The 17,144-nt window shown below is 57.6% G+C and overlaps 1 protein-coding gene across 3 annotated transcripts; it reads right to left on the bottom strand.

The window, feature by feature from the left end:
- Window positions 1-6,463: 6,463 nt before the first annotated feature.
- On the bottom strand, window positions 6,464-17,130 carry H6PD (hexose-6-phosphate dehydrogenase/glucose 1-dehydrogenase). Of its 3 annotated transcripts, XM_053963029.1 has the most exons (7): window positions 17,101-17,130; window positions 16,245-16,357; window positions 14,832-14,981; window positions 12,975-13,630; window positions 11,390-11,507; window positions 9,665-9,934; window positions 6,464-8,974 (listed from the first exon to the last, which is right to left on the bottom strand). In XM_053963029.1, exons 4-7 carry the CDS (start codon window positions 13,599-13,601, stop codon window positions 7,617-7,619), a joined length of 2,373 nt encoding a protein of 790 aa, XP_053819004.1. In that variant the 5' UTR covers window positions 13,602-13,630; window positions 14,832-14,981; window positions 16,245-16,357; window positions 17,101-17,130; the 3' UTR covers window positions 6,464-7,616. The 3 variants fall into 3 exon arrangements, with proteins under 3 accessions (XP_053819004.1, XP_053819003.1, XP_053819005.1); XM_053963028.1 differs by lacking the exon at window positions 17,101-17,130 and having other exon boundaries at window positions 16,245-16,705; XM_053963030.1 differs by lacking the exons at window positions 16,245-16,357; window positions 17,101-17,130 and adding an exon at window positions 15,275-15,349.
- Window positions 17,131-17,144: the final 14 nt, after the last annotated feature.

Here is a 17,144-nt window from a genome sequence, read left to right as displayed (position 1 = left end):
GCTCCTCCACATCTGCTCCTCCACATCTGCAAACAGCAGCACGGCTCGGTCGCATTCCTGGCTGTTCCCTTATTAACTCACCACGGAAATATCCTTCCTTGCAGGCTGGGAGAGCCACTCTGACCATCCCATAGCCAGACCACTCTCACTGTAAGGCCCTGGAGGCGCTGCACAGTCTGGTCCTGGTGATGCAGCAGCCAACTTACACCAGCAAGACTGAGCTGGCTGTGCTACTGAGCTTTGCAACGCTGCATCTGGTGTAGAAATCAGATGTTAGAGGGGTGGGAAGGACACAGATTACTCCTGGGACAAAAGGTTCACTGAGCCATCCTGCATCCCTATCATGGGAAAAAAAAAAAAAAAAAAAAAAAAAAAAAAAAAAAAAAAAAGAGGTGATCCCTGTCCAAGGAGCAGCTCCCATTTTTACAATCATTTTGTAAACTTCCTTATCTCGAGCCACGGCTCAGACAATTGACAGTTTCTGAATCAGGCATGGCCACCAGGCACCTTGGCTGCCCACTTTAGCCAGGGAATAAGGACAAAACACGGCATAGTCCAGCAGGAGGCTACAGCAAGACTGCCCTTATAGCAGCACTCTAGGTCCTTCGGGTAGAGGATTATGTAAGCCCCCGTTGCATTCGCGGAGGTTTGTGCGGTAAGAAAAGAGACACGGCAACCAGACCTTGTAAGGTGTGCCGCGGAGCCCCCCGCGGCAAGCACAGCCCCTGAACGAGCAACCCCGCTGCCCTAGCGAGCCGGAGCGATCCGCACCGCGGATCGGCGTTTGCTCTCCGAACGCGCACACGGCACCGGGCTCCGGCAGCCGCTCCTCCCGCGGCATCCCGGGCGCGGCTGCGGAGCCCCGGGGCCCATCACCCCACCAGAGCCCATCACCCCATCAGCGCCCCAGGGCCCATCAGCGCCCCGGAGCCCATCAATGCCCCGGGGCCCATCACCCCATCAATGCCCCGGGGCCCATCACCCCATCAGCGCCCCGGGGCCGCTCCCGCTGCCAGCGCCGGGCCCCGGCAGGGCTGCGGCCGGCGCTCGGCCTCGCCCCGGCTCCGCAGCTGGCACCGCCCGCGGGCCCGGCCCCGCTCCGCTCCGCGGGCACCGAGCGCACAGAGGCCGCGGAGCCGCCCCGCACCGCCCGCCCCCGGCTCCTACCGTGCCCGGGCTGCCCGCCGGACCATGGCCCCGCGCCGTGCCGTGCCGTGCCGTGCCGTGCCCCGGGCAGGCCGAGCCCCGCGCCCGCTGCTCCCGGCGCGCCCAGCGGGGCCGGGCCGGCATCACATGGCTCAAATAGCGCCCGGCGCGGCCCCGCTCCGCCCCCGGCCCGGCCCGGGGCGCGGCCGCTCCGCCCGGGCAGCGCCGGCGGCGGGCGGGGCCGGGCCGGGAACGGAGAGCGGCACCGGGGAGCGGCGGGGCCGGGCCGGGAGCGGGGCCGAGCGGAGAGCGGGACCGGGGAGCGGCACCGGGGAGCGGCACCGGGGAGCGGCGGGGCCGGGAACGGAGAGCGGGACCGGGGAGCGCCGGGGCCGGGCCGGGAGCGGGGCCGGGCGGAGAGCGGGACCGGGGAGCGGCACCGGGGAGCGGCACCGGGGAGCGGCACCGGGGAGCGGCGGGGCCGGGAACGGAGAGCGGGACCGGGGAGCGCCGGGGCCGGGCCGGGAGCGGGGCCGGGCGGAGAGCGGCACCGGGGAGCGGCGGGGCCGGGAACGGAGCGGGAGCGGGAACGGAGCGGGGCCGGGCCCGGAGCGCGGTCGAGCGGAGAGCGGGACCGGGGAGTGGTGGGGCCGGGGACGGAGCGGGACCGGGGACGGAGCGGGGCCGGGGCGCTGCCGCCGGTGGAGGAGGCGATCGCGGGGCGCAGCGACAGCCCCGCCGCGGCGGCCCCTGTGCCCATCCCCGCCCCGCAGCCGGCTCCGTTCCCGTGTGAAATCTGCGCCGTTCCGTGCCGTTGTGCCACGCCGAAGATAGCGGCCAGCCCCGGGCGTGGCGCTGGGGATGCCCGCGCACCGTGCGGGCGCTCGGTAGCGGCTCCGTCCTCGGTGTCCGCACACCCACACACAGCTCCGCATTTCTTCACGTAAAGGGGGATCGGACACGGGAAGGTGTCCCCAGGGAGGTGGCGGAGTCTCCGAGCCTGGAGGTGTTCAGGGAGTGCGCTCGGTGCCGTGCTCCGGTTGACGTGGTGGTGTTGTGTCACAGGATGGACTCGGTGATCTCAGAGGTCTTTTCCAGCCTAACCGATTCTGTGATTCTGTGTTTTGTTTCAACCACTCCTGGGAATGTCTGTTTGCTTTTTAAAGACTCATTTGCTCACCGAAATAAACCAGGGAAGCACAATTCTGTTCATTTCAGTCCTCATTCCAAAACCAGCCCTTTGGACAAATCTGGCCCGGTAGTGCCCCTTTGAGATTATTAATTTTTCAGTGTTTCCAGACAAAAAGACTGGTTTGTAGCAATACTGCTCCAGCTGTAAAGCCGTGGATTGTCATAAATTCAGCAAGTCATATTGCATGGGATACCTCCAAGGACCACCTAGGAGCTGCAGGAAGTGGTGCGAGTGATTCAGGAGGTGGCAGCCTGCCATCTGAGTCAGTGTGGAATGAATGCCCCTGCATGCTGCTGCAGTTATTGTTTTTTGGGATTGGACATTAGCACGGGTCTTGACATTTTTCATCACTGATGGTCTTGGGGCACTCGTGAAAAAAGAGCACAGTTAATTCACTGATTTGTTGAGCATATTTTGATATCCATGGGGAATAGTTCCTCTATGCCAGCCACTGTGGTCCTTCAAATAAAAAAACACATTCACATCAGAATAAATTTATTACTCTAGCTGACCAGAAACACCGTGGAGATTGTAGATACAGCACAAATATGTTCTTTCACACTCTGCAAAATAAAAATAGGAGAGTTTATGTCAAATAGATATTTGGGTAGCTTTTTCAAAACTACTTTGCTTTGACCTGGCCCTGCTCATATTTAAGTTACTTTCCCCCACTAATTTCAGGGAGAAGTGGGGTGGAGGAGTGAGAGGAGCAGCAGGGAAGCTGGAGGAAACCAGACATGACAAGTGCTGAAGCAGAACTTCTCAGCTTTGTGGTGGCTTCTCGCCAGATGAGATCACAGCTCCTATGGAATCCTGTCTGCTTTTATTTCTTTAATATTTGACTTTCCCGCTTCCTCAAGAAGCAGGAATTGCTAATCCTCAGTCACTTGCTTTGAGCGCTGTCTCCATCTCAAACAGCAGCACAGAGGCAGAGGGGGGTGACTGGCGGGGGCCAGTGTTTGTGGCCAGCAACGGGATCCCTCTAAGCCTTTTTGGAGAACTGACTGGGGAAGGAGCCTGGATTAGCTGAGACTTTTCCAGCTCCCATCCTTGTGAATTTATGCTAAGACTACTAAAAGGAAGGTGGGAGGAGGAACGGCTTGGCATGCCTGCTTTCTTGTGGTCAGCATTCAGCACTGTAGATTAGCTCTCGGGGTCTGGACGGCGATGAGCATCCACCTTCTGAAAACCCTTTTGAACGTCTGAAGCGAAATATTTAAATCCTTTGGACTCCCAGCATGGCCACAAAGCCAAAGCACCCCCGTGTGCTGCAGGACAGAGGGGCTGTGAAAACAGCAGCCTGGCGAGGGAGAAACCCTGCCAAGCCTGCCCAGAGGACAATCGACAAACCCTCCCCAGCTGGAAGATGGGGTGGAAAAGGGAGTAAAAGAGAGTGGGATGGAGGAGAAAGAAGGGGCGTTCCCCAAGGGGCACTTCGCAGGAAAAAAAGTAGTTATCTTCATTTCAATCCCTTCTTGAGAACTGAGATAGCACAGCACTTCACACACTGCATCACGAGTAAATGAGGCTGCTGAATGAAATGAAACCCTTCATTAAAAAATAAAAATAAAAAAGTGGAATCCAGGTATTTTGCTTTATATTCACCTGGAGAGCAGAGTGATGTCTCCTCTCACGACTCCTTTGCCTTTCCTGTTTCAGGACGGGGTGCTGGATGTGAAGATGCCTTAAAGGATGGGATATATGTAACGGGAGCACTAGGATACAGAATTTACTCCCTGTCCTTTTTAGAGCAACACTCACAACCCCAGATGAGTGCTGAGTTACCCCTGAGGTACCTGTAGGTGACTGTCTCTCCATGTGATTTCTCCCTGAAATCACAGTGGTTTACTGGCTGACTCGAGTGCTGCCGATGCGGGAAAGGGGCCACTCCCCACATCCCTGCACTGGTGTCAGACTCAGCCGTGCTGGTCCGGGCCTCCGGAGAGGCTCCTCTGGCAGGACAGGGCTGGGGAAAGGCTCCCAGCAGCACGGGCAAGCAGCACCCTCTGCTGCTGGCAGAGCTGGCTCCAGAGCGGCTCTGGGCTGGCAGAGAGGAGCCGAGGAAAGGCACCCGCAGCGGTTCCTCCGCAAACGCGGGCTGCTCTGCGAGCCGGACACTGAGCAGGGTCAGCTCTGTGAGCCGGACACTGGGCAGGGTCAGCTCTGTGTGCCGGACACTGAGCAGGGTCAGCTCTGTGAGCCAGGGCTGCTCTGCGAGCCGGACACTGAGCAGGGTCAGCTCTGTGAGCCGGACACTGAGCAGGGTCAGCTCTGTGAGCCAGGGCTGCTCTGCGAGCCGGACACTGAGCAGGGTCAGCTCTGTGAGCCAGGGCTGCTCTGCGAGCCGGACACTGAGCAGGGTCAGCTCTGCGAGCCGGACACTGAGCAGGGTCAGCTCTGCGAGCCAGGGCTGCTCTGTGTGCCGGACACTGAGCAGGGTCAGCTCTGTGTGCTGGACACTGAGCAGGGTCAGCTCTGTGAGCTGGACACTGAGCCAGGGCTGCTCTGTGTGCTGGACACTCCGGCCATGGCCAGACAGGGCAGCTCTGTGAGCCGGACCCTCGGCTCCTGCAGGAAATCCTGTGCACAGAGAAATTCTGTGTGAGAGCAGGGCCAGCTCCCCACTGCAGGAGAGCCGGGGGCAGCGGCTGGCACGGAGCTCATCGCTGCAGCACCAGTGCCAGCCCTGCATTGCTGCACTGCCCTGTGCCAGCCCTGCATCGCTGCAGTGTCCTGTGCCAGCCCTGCATTGCTGCAGTGTCCTGTGCCAGCCCTGCATTGCTGCAGAGCCCTTCCAGGTGCATCCAGGGAAACCAGCACGTGTGCATCAGCAGGAGTGCAGCAAGAAATCGTCTGATTGAATGCTGCCATGCTCCCCTGCCAGGAGAATGAGGTTTTGCCTCGGGGCACTGGGATGGAGCTGCTGCTCCTCCTCCCCTCCCTGCTGCCCTCTCCGTGGATGAAGGGCCAGGTGGGATTTTCCTTTGGCAATCAGCTGCAGGTCAGGACTCAGCTCTGGGACCTTCCACAGGGCCCTGCCAGCCCCGAGGCACAGCTCAGCTCGGCTGGAGTTCAGCTGCACCCTGTGAGCTCACAGCCGATGGCTCGGAGGCACACGGGCAGCTCTGGGAACGCGGTGCTGTGAAGCAGCTCCGTGCTGTGCTGACAGTGCCCATGGAAATGCAGCTGGCAGTAAATGTGGATCAGGGCAGGCTTGCCTGGCCTGGCCATTCCAGGACCCTGCACAGCACTGGCCGATTCCATCTTCTCACCTTAAAAGGGCTTAGGCTGCTCCTTGTTTTGAAAAGTCCTGGCCTTGTCTGGATGAGACTCCAAAAAAAAAAAAAAAAAAAAGCAAGATTCAGAGTGAACATTTAATTCTGCAGTGACATTGTGCACTTTGCACAACTAAAACCCTAAAACTTCACTCACCAGGACAGGGAAAGACTACCCATCTCCGGAAGAAATTAAAAGACACTTCTTGTTTAAAACTATTTATTTTTTATAAATATAATTCTCCATTCATTAAACATCATGAAAAGAATCACAAAACTTTACTCGCGGGGGGAAAAAAAAAAGATTTTACAATTTGATTTATAAAAGTTGAAGTGAAAAATGAGTTATTTCCAGTTTTCTGTAGTTTTTTGTAAAAAATAGTTTTCTGTAAAACATATAATCACACCATTGAATTGTAGGAATGCACTTGACATTAAAAAAATGGATAAAAATTAGTATCAATAATCACTTATGGGAGAAACAGACTCTAAGAATTACTCCATGGAGCTGCCTTTGCAAAGAAAGATTAATACAAGCTCTCAAGAAGGTGCACACCTTCTATTAATAACTTTCACAAAATAAAAATAGCCCTGCTTCCTTGGCCTACAGCCCAGTGGATTGCTACCATTCCTCCTCATCAGATTTGTTGCTCATTTAACCCTTCTTCCCATCCAGTTTCTCTCTTTCCAGTCATAAATTTTGTATATTCAAAAATATTTGGTTTTCATTTAGCAAATGCTAAGTATTAAAAGAGTTTAACAGAAACTGTCTGTGTGGGAAAAAAAATATACTTCTGAAAAATCCCCCAAAGAACCCCGATAGCCCCATTCACCAAGGAAAACATGTGGAAACTTTTAATGGATTTTAATAAAATCTCTAATAAATTTTGGGGTGACCCACTAGATAGAGACTTCACAAATAAACCCTATTTTCAGCTACAAAGAACAGTAGCTCCCTGGGAAAAACCCATGTGCCCATTTCAAAGTGCAAATAAACCTTCCAGTGTTTATTTCAAGAGGTGCCAGCCACATATTATCAAGCAAGTGTGCAAAAATAAGAAAACTCTAATGCCACAGTCACCTGTAAGACAGGAATAAACTCTGTTATTCATAACAATATAGTTACTCTCTCGTAGGTCACTTTTTCACTAAAACTTGTTCCCTCACACCAAATACAAAAGAACTGGAATGAAGTTAACATGGGCATTTTTGTTTAAAAATAAAAGACTGCCCTGCTGGCTAAACCCACCCATTCCTCTGAGCACCAAGCTTTCCCTCAGTAATTATTGCACTGCTGGCAATAATTACTCAGCCTGTCCCCATTACTTCGAGAGCCCCCAGAGCAGTCTGTCTGCCCTCCCCACGCCCCGTGGCACTGCCACCCCTCCAGGAACACAGCCAGGCACTGCTCACAGGCTCAGCCTCTGCTGCTGGGCACTCGGCACAGGCTCAGCAGCGCAGCGAGCTCCCGGGGCAGGGTCAGCATTTAGGGCAGGACGGGCTGCACGGACAGGGTCACAGAGCCGTGTGCACACCACCAGCACTGCCCCCAGACAACGACCCTGGCCCAGCCAGGCCGAGCAGGGCAGGGGATCAGTGTGGCACTGCTGCCTTTTAGCCTGAGAATTACGTAAAATTCGAGAGAATTTGGCAGGCGGTTGGTTTAACAAGTCTCCCCAAGTGCCTGTGAGGTAGTTGCATGCCAGTGAGCACAAAGGCCTGACAGGAAAACTGAGGCACTTCAAGGTGAAGTCGTTTGTCCAAAGTCTCAGTCAGAACCCAGAGCAGAGCCAGAAAGGCTCTTGGCTCCTCCTGAGCTCTGGCCACTGAGCCCAGCTCCCCCCAGGCTCAGTTGCAGGGGTGCTGCAGGCCTGGGATCCCCCAGGAGGCTGGAGGCGTCAGGGATGAAGCTGCTGCTGGCAACGGAGGAACAAGGACATCGTGCAGGACAATCCAGGCTGTAAAGGCCACGCAGACAAGGCAGGAGGGACCCTGTGCAGGCATCACCCCAGCAGAGCTTCATAATCCACGTACCAGACCAGCTGGCCAGAGCTGGGGCTGACGCCCGAGATCGGCCACTTCCTGGGCTCGTGGCCCACCCTGCTGAGCAGCGTGGTGATGTCGTGCTTGCCCTTGCCCAAAACCAGCACGAACACCTGCCTGGCCCTGTTGATGAGGGGCAGGCTGAGGCTCATCCTCTGGTGAGGCTTGACAGGGCTCTCAGTCAGCACCACGGTGGCAGCCCCTTCCAGGCCGTTTTCGGAGCGGGGGAAGAGCGAGGCCGTGTGCCCGTCCGTGCCCACCCCCAGCAGCACCAGGTCGAAGCTGGCGTTGGCCACCAGGGCCACGATGTCCTTGGCGTAGAGCTCGGCGCCGCCGTCCTCCTCCACGCACAGGCGCCGGTTGAGGTGCACGGGCATGGGGTGGATGTTGAAGTAGGGCACCCTGACGTGCTGCAGCAGGTGCCTGTGCAGCCCCAGGAAGTTGGACTCGCTGTCGGTCAGGGGCACGCAGCGCTCGTCCACCAGCCACACGTGGCTCTGCTGCCAGGGGAAGCCGTGGTGGTGCCTGGCCAGGCGCTGGAACAGCCCCACGGGGCTGGAGCCGCCCGACAGGGCCAGGTGGAACTGCCCCGCGCGAGCCACGCTCCTCACCGCCGCCTCCTCCATGTCGGAGGCCAGCTGGGCAACCAGCTCCTCAGCCCAGGCCGAGACCAGGGGGCTCTGCCGAAATTTGGACTGGATGGCCCTGAAGTCGCTCGGCATCTGCCCGGCGGGGTTCAGCAGCTCCGCTGGCTCCGCCAGGGTGAACGCCACTCCCCCAGGCACCATCTCAAAGTCCAGGAGCTGCTGGTTCTCCACGCCCCCGGGGTAGAGGCGCGGGGGCTGGCGGGACGTGCTGTCCAGCAGAGGGGTCCAGAAGGCCCAGGAGGCCAGCAGGCTCTCCGTGGTGATGAAGAAATCCTTCCTGCCGTGGTAGATGTTGGAGATGAGGACAGAATAGGCATCCCTCTCTCTCACAGGGCTGTACACGTGGAAATCAGACAGCGGCTGTCCGAAGACGTGCGGGTCTGAGCGAGGCCCCGCTTCTTTCCAGCTGTCTTTGGGCATGACAGGCTGGAAGAGGTTCCTGCTCACCAGCACCGCGGGGGTGTTGAGGGCACCGTGCCCGAAGTAGAAGATGATCTGCTTGGGTTTGCACTGGCTGTGCCCTGCATCCCTCAGAGTGCCACTCTGAGGGCAGTAGGCCCTGTTCTTGAAGAGGACGCGGGCGTAGCCCACCCGCTCATCCAGAGCCTTCCCGGAGGCGAGGAGGAACGGGACCCCTTCCCAGCGTGGGCTCTGGCTGTGGATCAGCACTCCTGCAACGACACACACACCCCACCACACCTGAACAGCAGGCACTGCTGGGGCATCTCCATCACCTGCCCACTACTGGCCCTCCTCAGCTCCTTTGGTAGCCACTGTGTGTCTCTAGCTCCACATTCAGCCCTTCCATGCCTTCACTGCCAGAACTCGATGATCTTTATGGTCCCTTCCCCACCCAGGCCATCCACGATTCTCACTCCCTCCAGCTCCCTGCTGTGCTCCCTCCCAGCTATCCCACTTGTTCAGCCTCCTCTCATCTTGCAGGAAACCAGTTTCTGAGCATGAGCATCATCTGGACAATTCTCTTCATGTTCACAGCATGGCTGGAGAGGGCCTCGTGGTTCACTCATGGCAGAGAACAAAGCTTTCCCCCTCAGCTGCAGAGAGCAACTCGAGTGTGTGGAAAGGCAAAGGAGCTTACAGGCCACTTCCAAAAACAACACAGAGATTTTATAGTAACGGGCCTTAGCTCTTACACTTCCCCTTCCCTGGATCACTGGTTAACTGACATGACAACAGCGTTATCTTGCCCAGCTCCCAGTTTCCACGTCAGTGGATGCCTGGGCACATCCCTGAGCCAGCAGTGAGCCCCAGAGCCATGGAGCTGGTACTGCAGGGCTCGCAGCTCCTGCTCTCCTCAGCTCTGACTGCTCCCCTGGCCAGGGCCCAGCCCAAACTCTCACCTGCAAAGGTTGGTGTGGTGCTGACGTAGCCCCGTGCCTCCTGCAGCTCCTCCTGCACCTGGCTGTCGTAGGCCTGGTACTGGCCCAGCACGGCGCTGCTCCTCTGCAGCCCCCACAGGGACTGGAAGGCCTGCAGCTTGTGCTGCAGCACCTCCTGAGCACTGCTGACGTTGGCAGGGAGCTCCATGATGAGGAACATGAGGGCCTCGGTGAGGTGGTTCTGCAGCACGTCCCGGATCACCCCGTACTGCTCGTAGAAGCTGGTGCGGCCTGGGCAGGGCGAGGAGGCAAAATGCTGCTCAGGTGACCTGGTTCCCCCGGCTGCATCACGGCGTGGGGCCAGGAGAGCACAGCTCCAAGCTCCTGTCCTCCCCACCCAGCAATTAACCTGAAGCAATCAAGCTCAGGGAAGCTGTGGCTGTCCTGTCACTGGATGTGTTGAGGGTCTGGTTGGACAGAGCTTTGGGAAACCTGTCCCAGTGAAAGCTGTCACTGCTTCTAGCAGGACCAGATGGTTTTCCTGTCCTCAGAAGGCTCTGGCTGAGCCATACCCTTGGGAGACAAAATTTCGTGCAAAGAGCCACGCTTCCCTTTCCCTGCCTGGCTTCTCATGCAGGTGGGAACAGTGGGAGAAGGACAGTGCACTTGTGGAGTGACTCAAGGCTGTGTGCCACCAGCAGCAGGCTGCACCACGACCACAGGCTTCCCCCACTGACTGATCATTTATCTCCCCCCAGTCCAAAGGCACATTCAGTAATGGGATCAATGCTGCAGACTTGCTGGGAGCCAGCCTGCCAGCTGAAGCTGAACAGGGGGAAAAAAGACATCAAGTGACAAATGACAAAGTTGTTCAGAGAGGGGAGGGCACAGGGAGAGCCTGGGGCTGCGCACAGACAATGCTGCTCTCCCTAAATCTCTCTGCAGTGCACCCCTCTCCCACACACAGGCTCAGGTGAGCTCTGGGCTGCCAAACCAAAGATGACCAGTCCAAGTCTGACCAAACTGCATTAACTGAGTCTGTGGTGGCTGAGGCAGGGAGGCAGAGGCGAAGCGAGTGGGAAGCAATGCTGCTGGTGCAGCAGCCAGGGCACCTGCCGTGGCAGCTTTGTGCTGAGCACTGCAGAGGGGATGCTGCAGCATTGCAGGCAGGCAGTGCAGCCGTGTCCTTCAGCAGGAGCCCCACGCTGCCTCTCTGGGCTGGGACTGTCCCTCTGCAGTGCTCTTCCTACCACAGAGAGGCGGGGAAAGGAACAGGCACACAAACCCAGGCTGAACCAGGGACACAAACGTCCAGGCAGGAGATGCACGAGCACCTCCCAGAGAACAGCACCAAGGCACACTCGGGGTGAGCCTGGTGGCTGACAGGACAGCTGAAGTGGCCTTAGACTGCACCAATTCCAAATCTAGCGCTGTTTACCAAGAATTGGGATAGAAAGGTCAGCAATGCCCCCAGAGCTCTGCAGCAGAAAAACGTGGGGAGCTCTGCCCCTGCTCCCAGACGAATTGCAAATGGATTTTTTTTCTCAGAGGCAGCAACACTACCTGGAAGTGAGTCAGCCTCCAGCACAGGAAGGGTAGGGCAGTCCCTCTCTGTTTCCAGGGAGCAACACACCATCCACCTGTTCCTTCTGTACTTGTGTACCAGCACCACCTCAAGGGCCACCTCCCCACGATTAAGGAACCTGCCAGCTCTCACTCACTCACCCTGCACACTGCCTCACCAACCTTTAGCATCCACGGTCTCCTTCAAGACAACCTCCACTCTTTCCACATGATGGCGGTTCCAAATTGGGCCCAGAAACTGTCGGTTCTGATCCCGAAAAGGCAGGATATGGGCCACAGCCTGTGAGGGGAAACGTTCAAAGACACAGTAAAAACTCAGCAGACTCCCACAGTGCCTCTGCCTCAGTGCCCCATCCAGCAGACAGGCAGCAGAGCAGAGTGGGTCAGAGAAGAGAAAAGCAGCAGGAGAGCCTGCAGTGATGCACAGTAGGGTCGCCAGTGGCTGTCCAGAGCAGACATTAAAGGTCTTTCTGAGGCATTTTGAGGTTTCATGTGAAAAGGCTGAACTACAAACTGCAGAGCACTCAGTTTATATCTGTCAAAGGACAAAGGGCTGAGTCAGACCATCCTGGGACTAGTGTAAGGTTCCAAAGTGCTGAAATACATCACTTCAGATGCTTACAGCACTAAAGCCATCTGCTCTTTTGGGGAGACAGAATAAACCCCCAAAAACAAACCAGAAGAAATCCCCCCCTCTCAGTGGAGATGCTCTGCTTGCAGCTGGACATGCAACTTCTGAGCAGAACCTGGCCACGTTGCCAGGGCTGGAACAGGCTGCTTTAAAGTGTGGCATCACACTCCTGAGAAACAAGGATGGCATGTCCTTGAACACACTCCCTCTGGGACAGTGCAGCTCCACATCCTGAGCTGTACCTGCAGCAGACAATCCTTCAGGGCAGGAAGAAACCTTCCCCTAAGCATCCCCCAGAAGTAACATCCCATCAGCTCCTTATCATATCAAATGAGGGAGTGCTTCCAGAAGCCATGGCTAAGCAGAGAGGCCTGTGTGGAATGAGATGTGGAGCAGGGAGAGGACAGGTGCTGCTTACTCAGCGAAACCAAAGCCCTGACCTTGGCGAGGAGGCCAGAGGAGTTCTGCATCTCTGCTCCAGGCACAGAGCCCAGCCTGCTCTGCAGAAGGGACCCTCATCACCCCAACAGGAGGAAGCCCTGCTTTGGTCTGCACATTTCCTCTGCTCTCCCAGGACAGAGAAACAGGACAGGATTCCAGGGGCCAATGCAGGCTCTGCATCACAAAGAGAGGCTCTGCATGGATTTGGGAGGGGAACGACGCCCTCACCAGGTGCAGACCCGACCACCAGGAGTCTCTGCATGGATTTGGGAGGGGAACAACGCCCTCACCAGGTGCAGACCCGACCACCAGGAGTCTCTGCATGGATTTGGGAGGGGAACGACGCCCTCACCAGGTGCAGACCCGACCACCAGGAGTCTCTGCATGGATTTGGGAGGGGAACGACACCCTCACCAGGTGCAGACCCGACCACCAGGAGTCTCTGCATGGATTTGGGGGGGGAACAACACCCTCACCAGGTGCAGACCCGACCATCAGGAGTCTCTGCATGGATTTGGGAGGGGAACAACGCCCTCACCAGGTGCAGACCCGACCACCAGGAGTCTCTGCATGGATCTGGGAGGGGAACAACGCCCTCACCAGGTGCAGACCCGACCACCAGGAGTCTCCCAGGCACCGAGCCCCTGAGGCTGGCAGGGGCCGCGCACTGCTCACCTGCTTGCCCAGGTAATGGTCCACCCGGTACATCTCCTCCTCCCTGAAGAAGCCTGCCAGCTCTGCAGCCAGCTGCTGGGCCGAGTGCAGGTCGTGGCCAAAGGGCTTCTCCAGCACCACGCGCAGCCAGGCTCCGGCGCGGGGCCGGCAGCTGCTGTTGATGTGCCCGGCGATCTCCGTGTAGGCAAACGGTGGCACGGAGAAGTAGAAGATCCTGCCAGCCTCCTTCAGCCCCTCCTGGCGAAGCAGGGTCTCGATCTCTCTGTTCAGGGCTGCGTAGTTCTCGGCAGTCCTCAGCTGGTGGTACTGGCTCAGCTTCAGGAACTGGTCCTTGAGCACGGCACACCTGTTGGGAGCCTCGTCGGGGGGACAGGACAGCTTCTTCAGCACGTCAAACATCAGCCTCTGCCCCGGCTCCAGGGCTGCCAGGGCAGCCCCGTGGAATGTGAAGCTGTGGCCACTGCTCACTTGGTCCATGTAGAGCTGGAACAGACCCTGCCACAAATACTTCTTGGCCAAATCCCCCGTGGCTCCCAGCAAGACCACGGAGATGTGGCCCTGGGACGCTCCAGCTGGGGATGGGAGGGCTCCCACGAACAACACCGTGCACAGGACCCTTCCCAGCATCTTGGGGAGAAGAGGCAGAGCCAGGAACACTGGAGGTCAGGAATAAAAACACAGATCATTCCATGTCATAGCACTGCAAAACACAACACAAGGTACCTGCTTTCCCCAGGAGAGCCAGGGGCTTCTGCCTGGATCCTCCACCCAACAGCCTCTCCTCCCCTCCATGATCTGAATCAAGGCAGTAATTTGGGTTCTTGACAAACCTGCAGCCTCCTTCTGCACACCAGAAGTGGAAGGCAGTGTGTGCTGAAGGCCCTTGGGCAGCACTGTTCCCACAGCTGAGGGGGTGTCAGTGCCTTAGCACAGGGAAACTGAAAGCCATTTTCATCCAAATCTCAGAGCTGGCCACCAAGGAGCACACGTGCCTGCACACTGAGCACACGTGCCTGCACACTGAGCACACGTGCCTGCACACTGAATCCTGCTTCCTACGTCCTGTTTGGGACTGTGCTCAGGCACTGCTGGGCTGCCTTGGCATGGCTTCATGTCAATATTGTCAGAGCAGCTCAGGGACAAACACAACCACTGGCAGCCCCAGGCTCTTCTTCTTTCACGTGATGGCTCCTGTGCACCTGAACTGGGTTCTAATGGCTGCTGGGAGACTGGTGTATAAAACAACTCAGGGAAGAACTTCAGTCCTCAGATTGATGTGAGCCAGTCTAGATGCTGCCTCATGGTGGCTGTGTCTGTGGCCAGGTGACAACCTGGGGTTTGTGTTCTGCCTCCTGCAACCTCCACCACTGAAGAGCAGGTCCTGTTCTGGCCTTCTCCACTCAGTGCCCCTTCAAACCACTGCAGCCAGGCCAAGAAGTCCCTTTGCTCACGCTTATTTATTCAAAAGAAAGTTGTTTTTAAGAGAAAAGACACGTTTAGCACTTACGCTGAGGAACGCAGCAATGACTTTGCATCTCAAGAGCTGTAATGACACTGAAGAGAGGTTTAGTCACTCCTGTATGGGTGACTAAACCACTGTGCTGCTCTCATTACACCAGGTATTATTTCAGCAGCTCTCACACTGGCTATCTCCTTCCCTTAATGTCATTTCATAAGCTGTGTTTAGTTGGGCCAGAGCCTTCACAGCACACAATGTTATTTACTTCTTTAAAAACCTCGAGCTCTGGCCAATAAATGGTGATAACTAAACAATTCCAAGGAACATCTGGATATCTCTCCCTGTCTGCAGCTTGAACTGGTCTGTAGAAATCTTGTGTTTGTCTCCAGCAGACTCACCTGTAACACAGGAGCTTTGGAGACCACAAAAGCAGCTGGAGGTTTTTGTCCTGCCCAGCCTCTCCCAGCGCAGATCCCGCTCCTCCCGTGCCTGGGTGTCTCTGATCAGTGGTCAGGTGTGCAGAGCAGATAAGGCAGGTTGTTCCCTTCCTGGAAAACGGGAGGAAAGACCCAATTACAACAGAGAAAAAACCAAAAGTGCCCGAGCCAGCAACGTCCCAGCACGTCCGTGCTCGCAGTCCTGCCCCGCTGGCCGTGCTGGAGCCTTTGGCTGCTGCTTGTGAGCAGGTAAAACACAGGCACGTGTGGCAGCTGCTGCTCCCAGACAGCTACAGCGAGCTGTGATGCAGCCTGTACGTTTAACTCCTCTCTCCCCAGCCCTCTGCCGTGGCTGTCTCCCCTCCCTCCCTTCTCTCCTCGCTGTTTGAGCTCCGTGGACCCACTGAAGGAACCCAGCAGCGCTGGCAGCTGCAAAGGGGCACTGCTGAGGTTCCACCTGCAGAACAAATGATTCTCTGGTTTCCCTTCCCCTGCTGAGGGGTTATAACACAGATGACAAAGTTCCTCAGTGCAATAAAGGGGTATTTACACTTCCTGAGCAACCTTTGTTCCAGGAACCAGGGGCACTGACACAGCCCTGCTGTGCTGCAGCCAAGGGGCAGGTGCCCAGTGAGGAATGGAAGGCTCTGGGTGGGCCACGCTGCTCCAGACTCATGGAAAAAAGGGAATTAGCCAGGGAACTTCCTGGCAGATTCAGCCACAGTCACGTGTGTTCCCAAACCAACGGAAAGGCAGTTTCACAACCCTCCCAATTGCAAAATATTGAGCTCCAGTGCACAGAATAAGCTCAGCAAACCCAGCAGTGTTTGTTTACTGCTTTCATGTCAGCTAATCACCACTGCTCCCATTAAAAAATAATACTCCAAAAATCCCCCTGCCAGGCAGAACAAAGTTACTCAGTCAGGTTTCAGGAAAAGACTCGTGGGCCTGATCCACATAAAACACGTGAGAGCTTGGCCCAGCAGCCAGGCTGTGCACTCCCCTGCACTGCCACTGCAGCTCCCGTTCACAGGAGCTCATTTCAGGTCTCTATGGAACAAATGCAAAAGGTACTTTTTGTTACCCTTGTATCCCCACTGAAAAAATAATTACCAGGTGCACAGCCAAAAGAGCTGGACTGTGATGGTCCTTGTGGGTCCCTTCCAGGTGAGGATATTCTACGATTCTGTGGAAAATGCAGCATGGCCTGGGGTTCCCACAGGGCTCCACACAAGTAACACACAAAGGAAAGGGCTCTGAGATTCTCTGAGGACTGGGGAAACCCTACTGGTGTTCTGTACTGGCAAACACCAGGGCAGGAATGACCTCACCATCAGCTTCTGGAGAAGTCTGAGGCTTAATGAGGAGACTCACATTAAAGGCAAGCTGAGAGGTGCACGAATTCGTGTCTGGCCCTTCTGGCTCTGACTCAGCCTCACTCCGTGTGCTCTGGCCCCAGCATCGTGACAGCAGCCGCTTCCAAAACCCTGGGAAAGCAGGACAGGGGCACCGTGAGGAAAGCAGCAGCCCAGTGCGTGGGCAGAGCACAGAACCCGGGGGATGAGCTCATGGATGGCAGGGATGAGCTCATGGATGGCAGGGCTGAGCCCACCTGTGACAGGGCTGAGCCCACCTGTAGCAGGGCTGAGCTCATGGATGGCAGGGCTGAGCCCACCTGTGACAGGGCTGAGCCCACCTGTAGCAGGGCTGAGCTCATGGATGGCAGGGCTGAGCTCACGGGGAGCAGGGCTGAGCCCACCTGTGACAGGGCTGAGCCCCGAGCTGTCCCAGCCCCCGAGCGGGACCCGCCCGCCGCCCCCGCAGCTGGCCCCGGGAAGGCCGGGCCGGTCCCCGGGCGGTCCCCGCGGGCTGCGGGGCCGGGAGCGGGCGGTGCCCGCACGGAGCGGCCGGCCCGGGGCTGCACCGCGCTCCCGCCGCCCCGAACTCCTCTGTCCGTGCCTCCCCCTGGCCGGGGGCCGGGAGCCGGGAGCATCCCCGCTCCATCCCGATCCCCCCTCCATCCATCCCGCATCCCTCCACCCATCCCGACCCCTCCATCCCGCATTCCAGCCGCCCACGGGAGGCCGGTGCGCGGTGCCGCAAGGCATGTCCGGCTGACCGCCATGCCCGGGCTGACCCCTCCCCGGCCCCAAGTGACCCCTCCGGCCCCAAGTGACCCCTCCGGCCCCGGGCTGAGCCCCCCGGCCCGGCCCCGCCGCCCCCCGCTCACCGCACCGCGCCGGCGGGCCCGACACAGCGCCCGCCCCGCGCCCG

Source organism: Vidua chalybeata, chromosome 22 (assembly GCF_026979565.1).
Source record: "Vidua chalybeata isolate OUT-0048 chromosome 22, bVidCha1 merged haplotype, whole genome shotgun sequence".
Taxonomy (NCBI): domain Eukaryota; kingdom Metazoa; phylum Chordata; class Aves; order Passeriformes; family Viduidae; genus Vidua; species Vidua chalybeata.
This window is presented reverse-complemented; position numbering and strand designations above follow the sequence as displayed.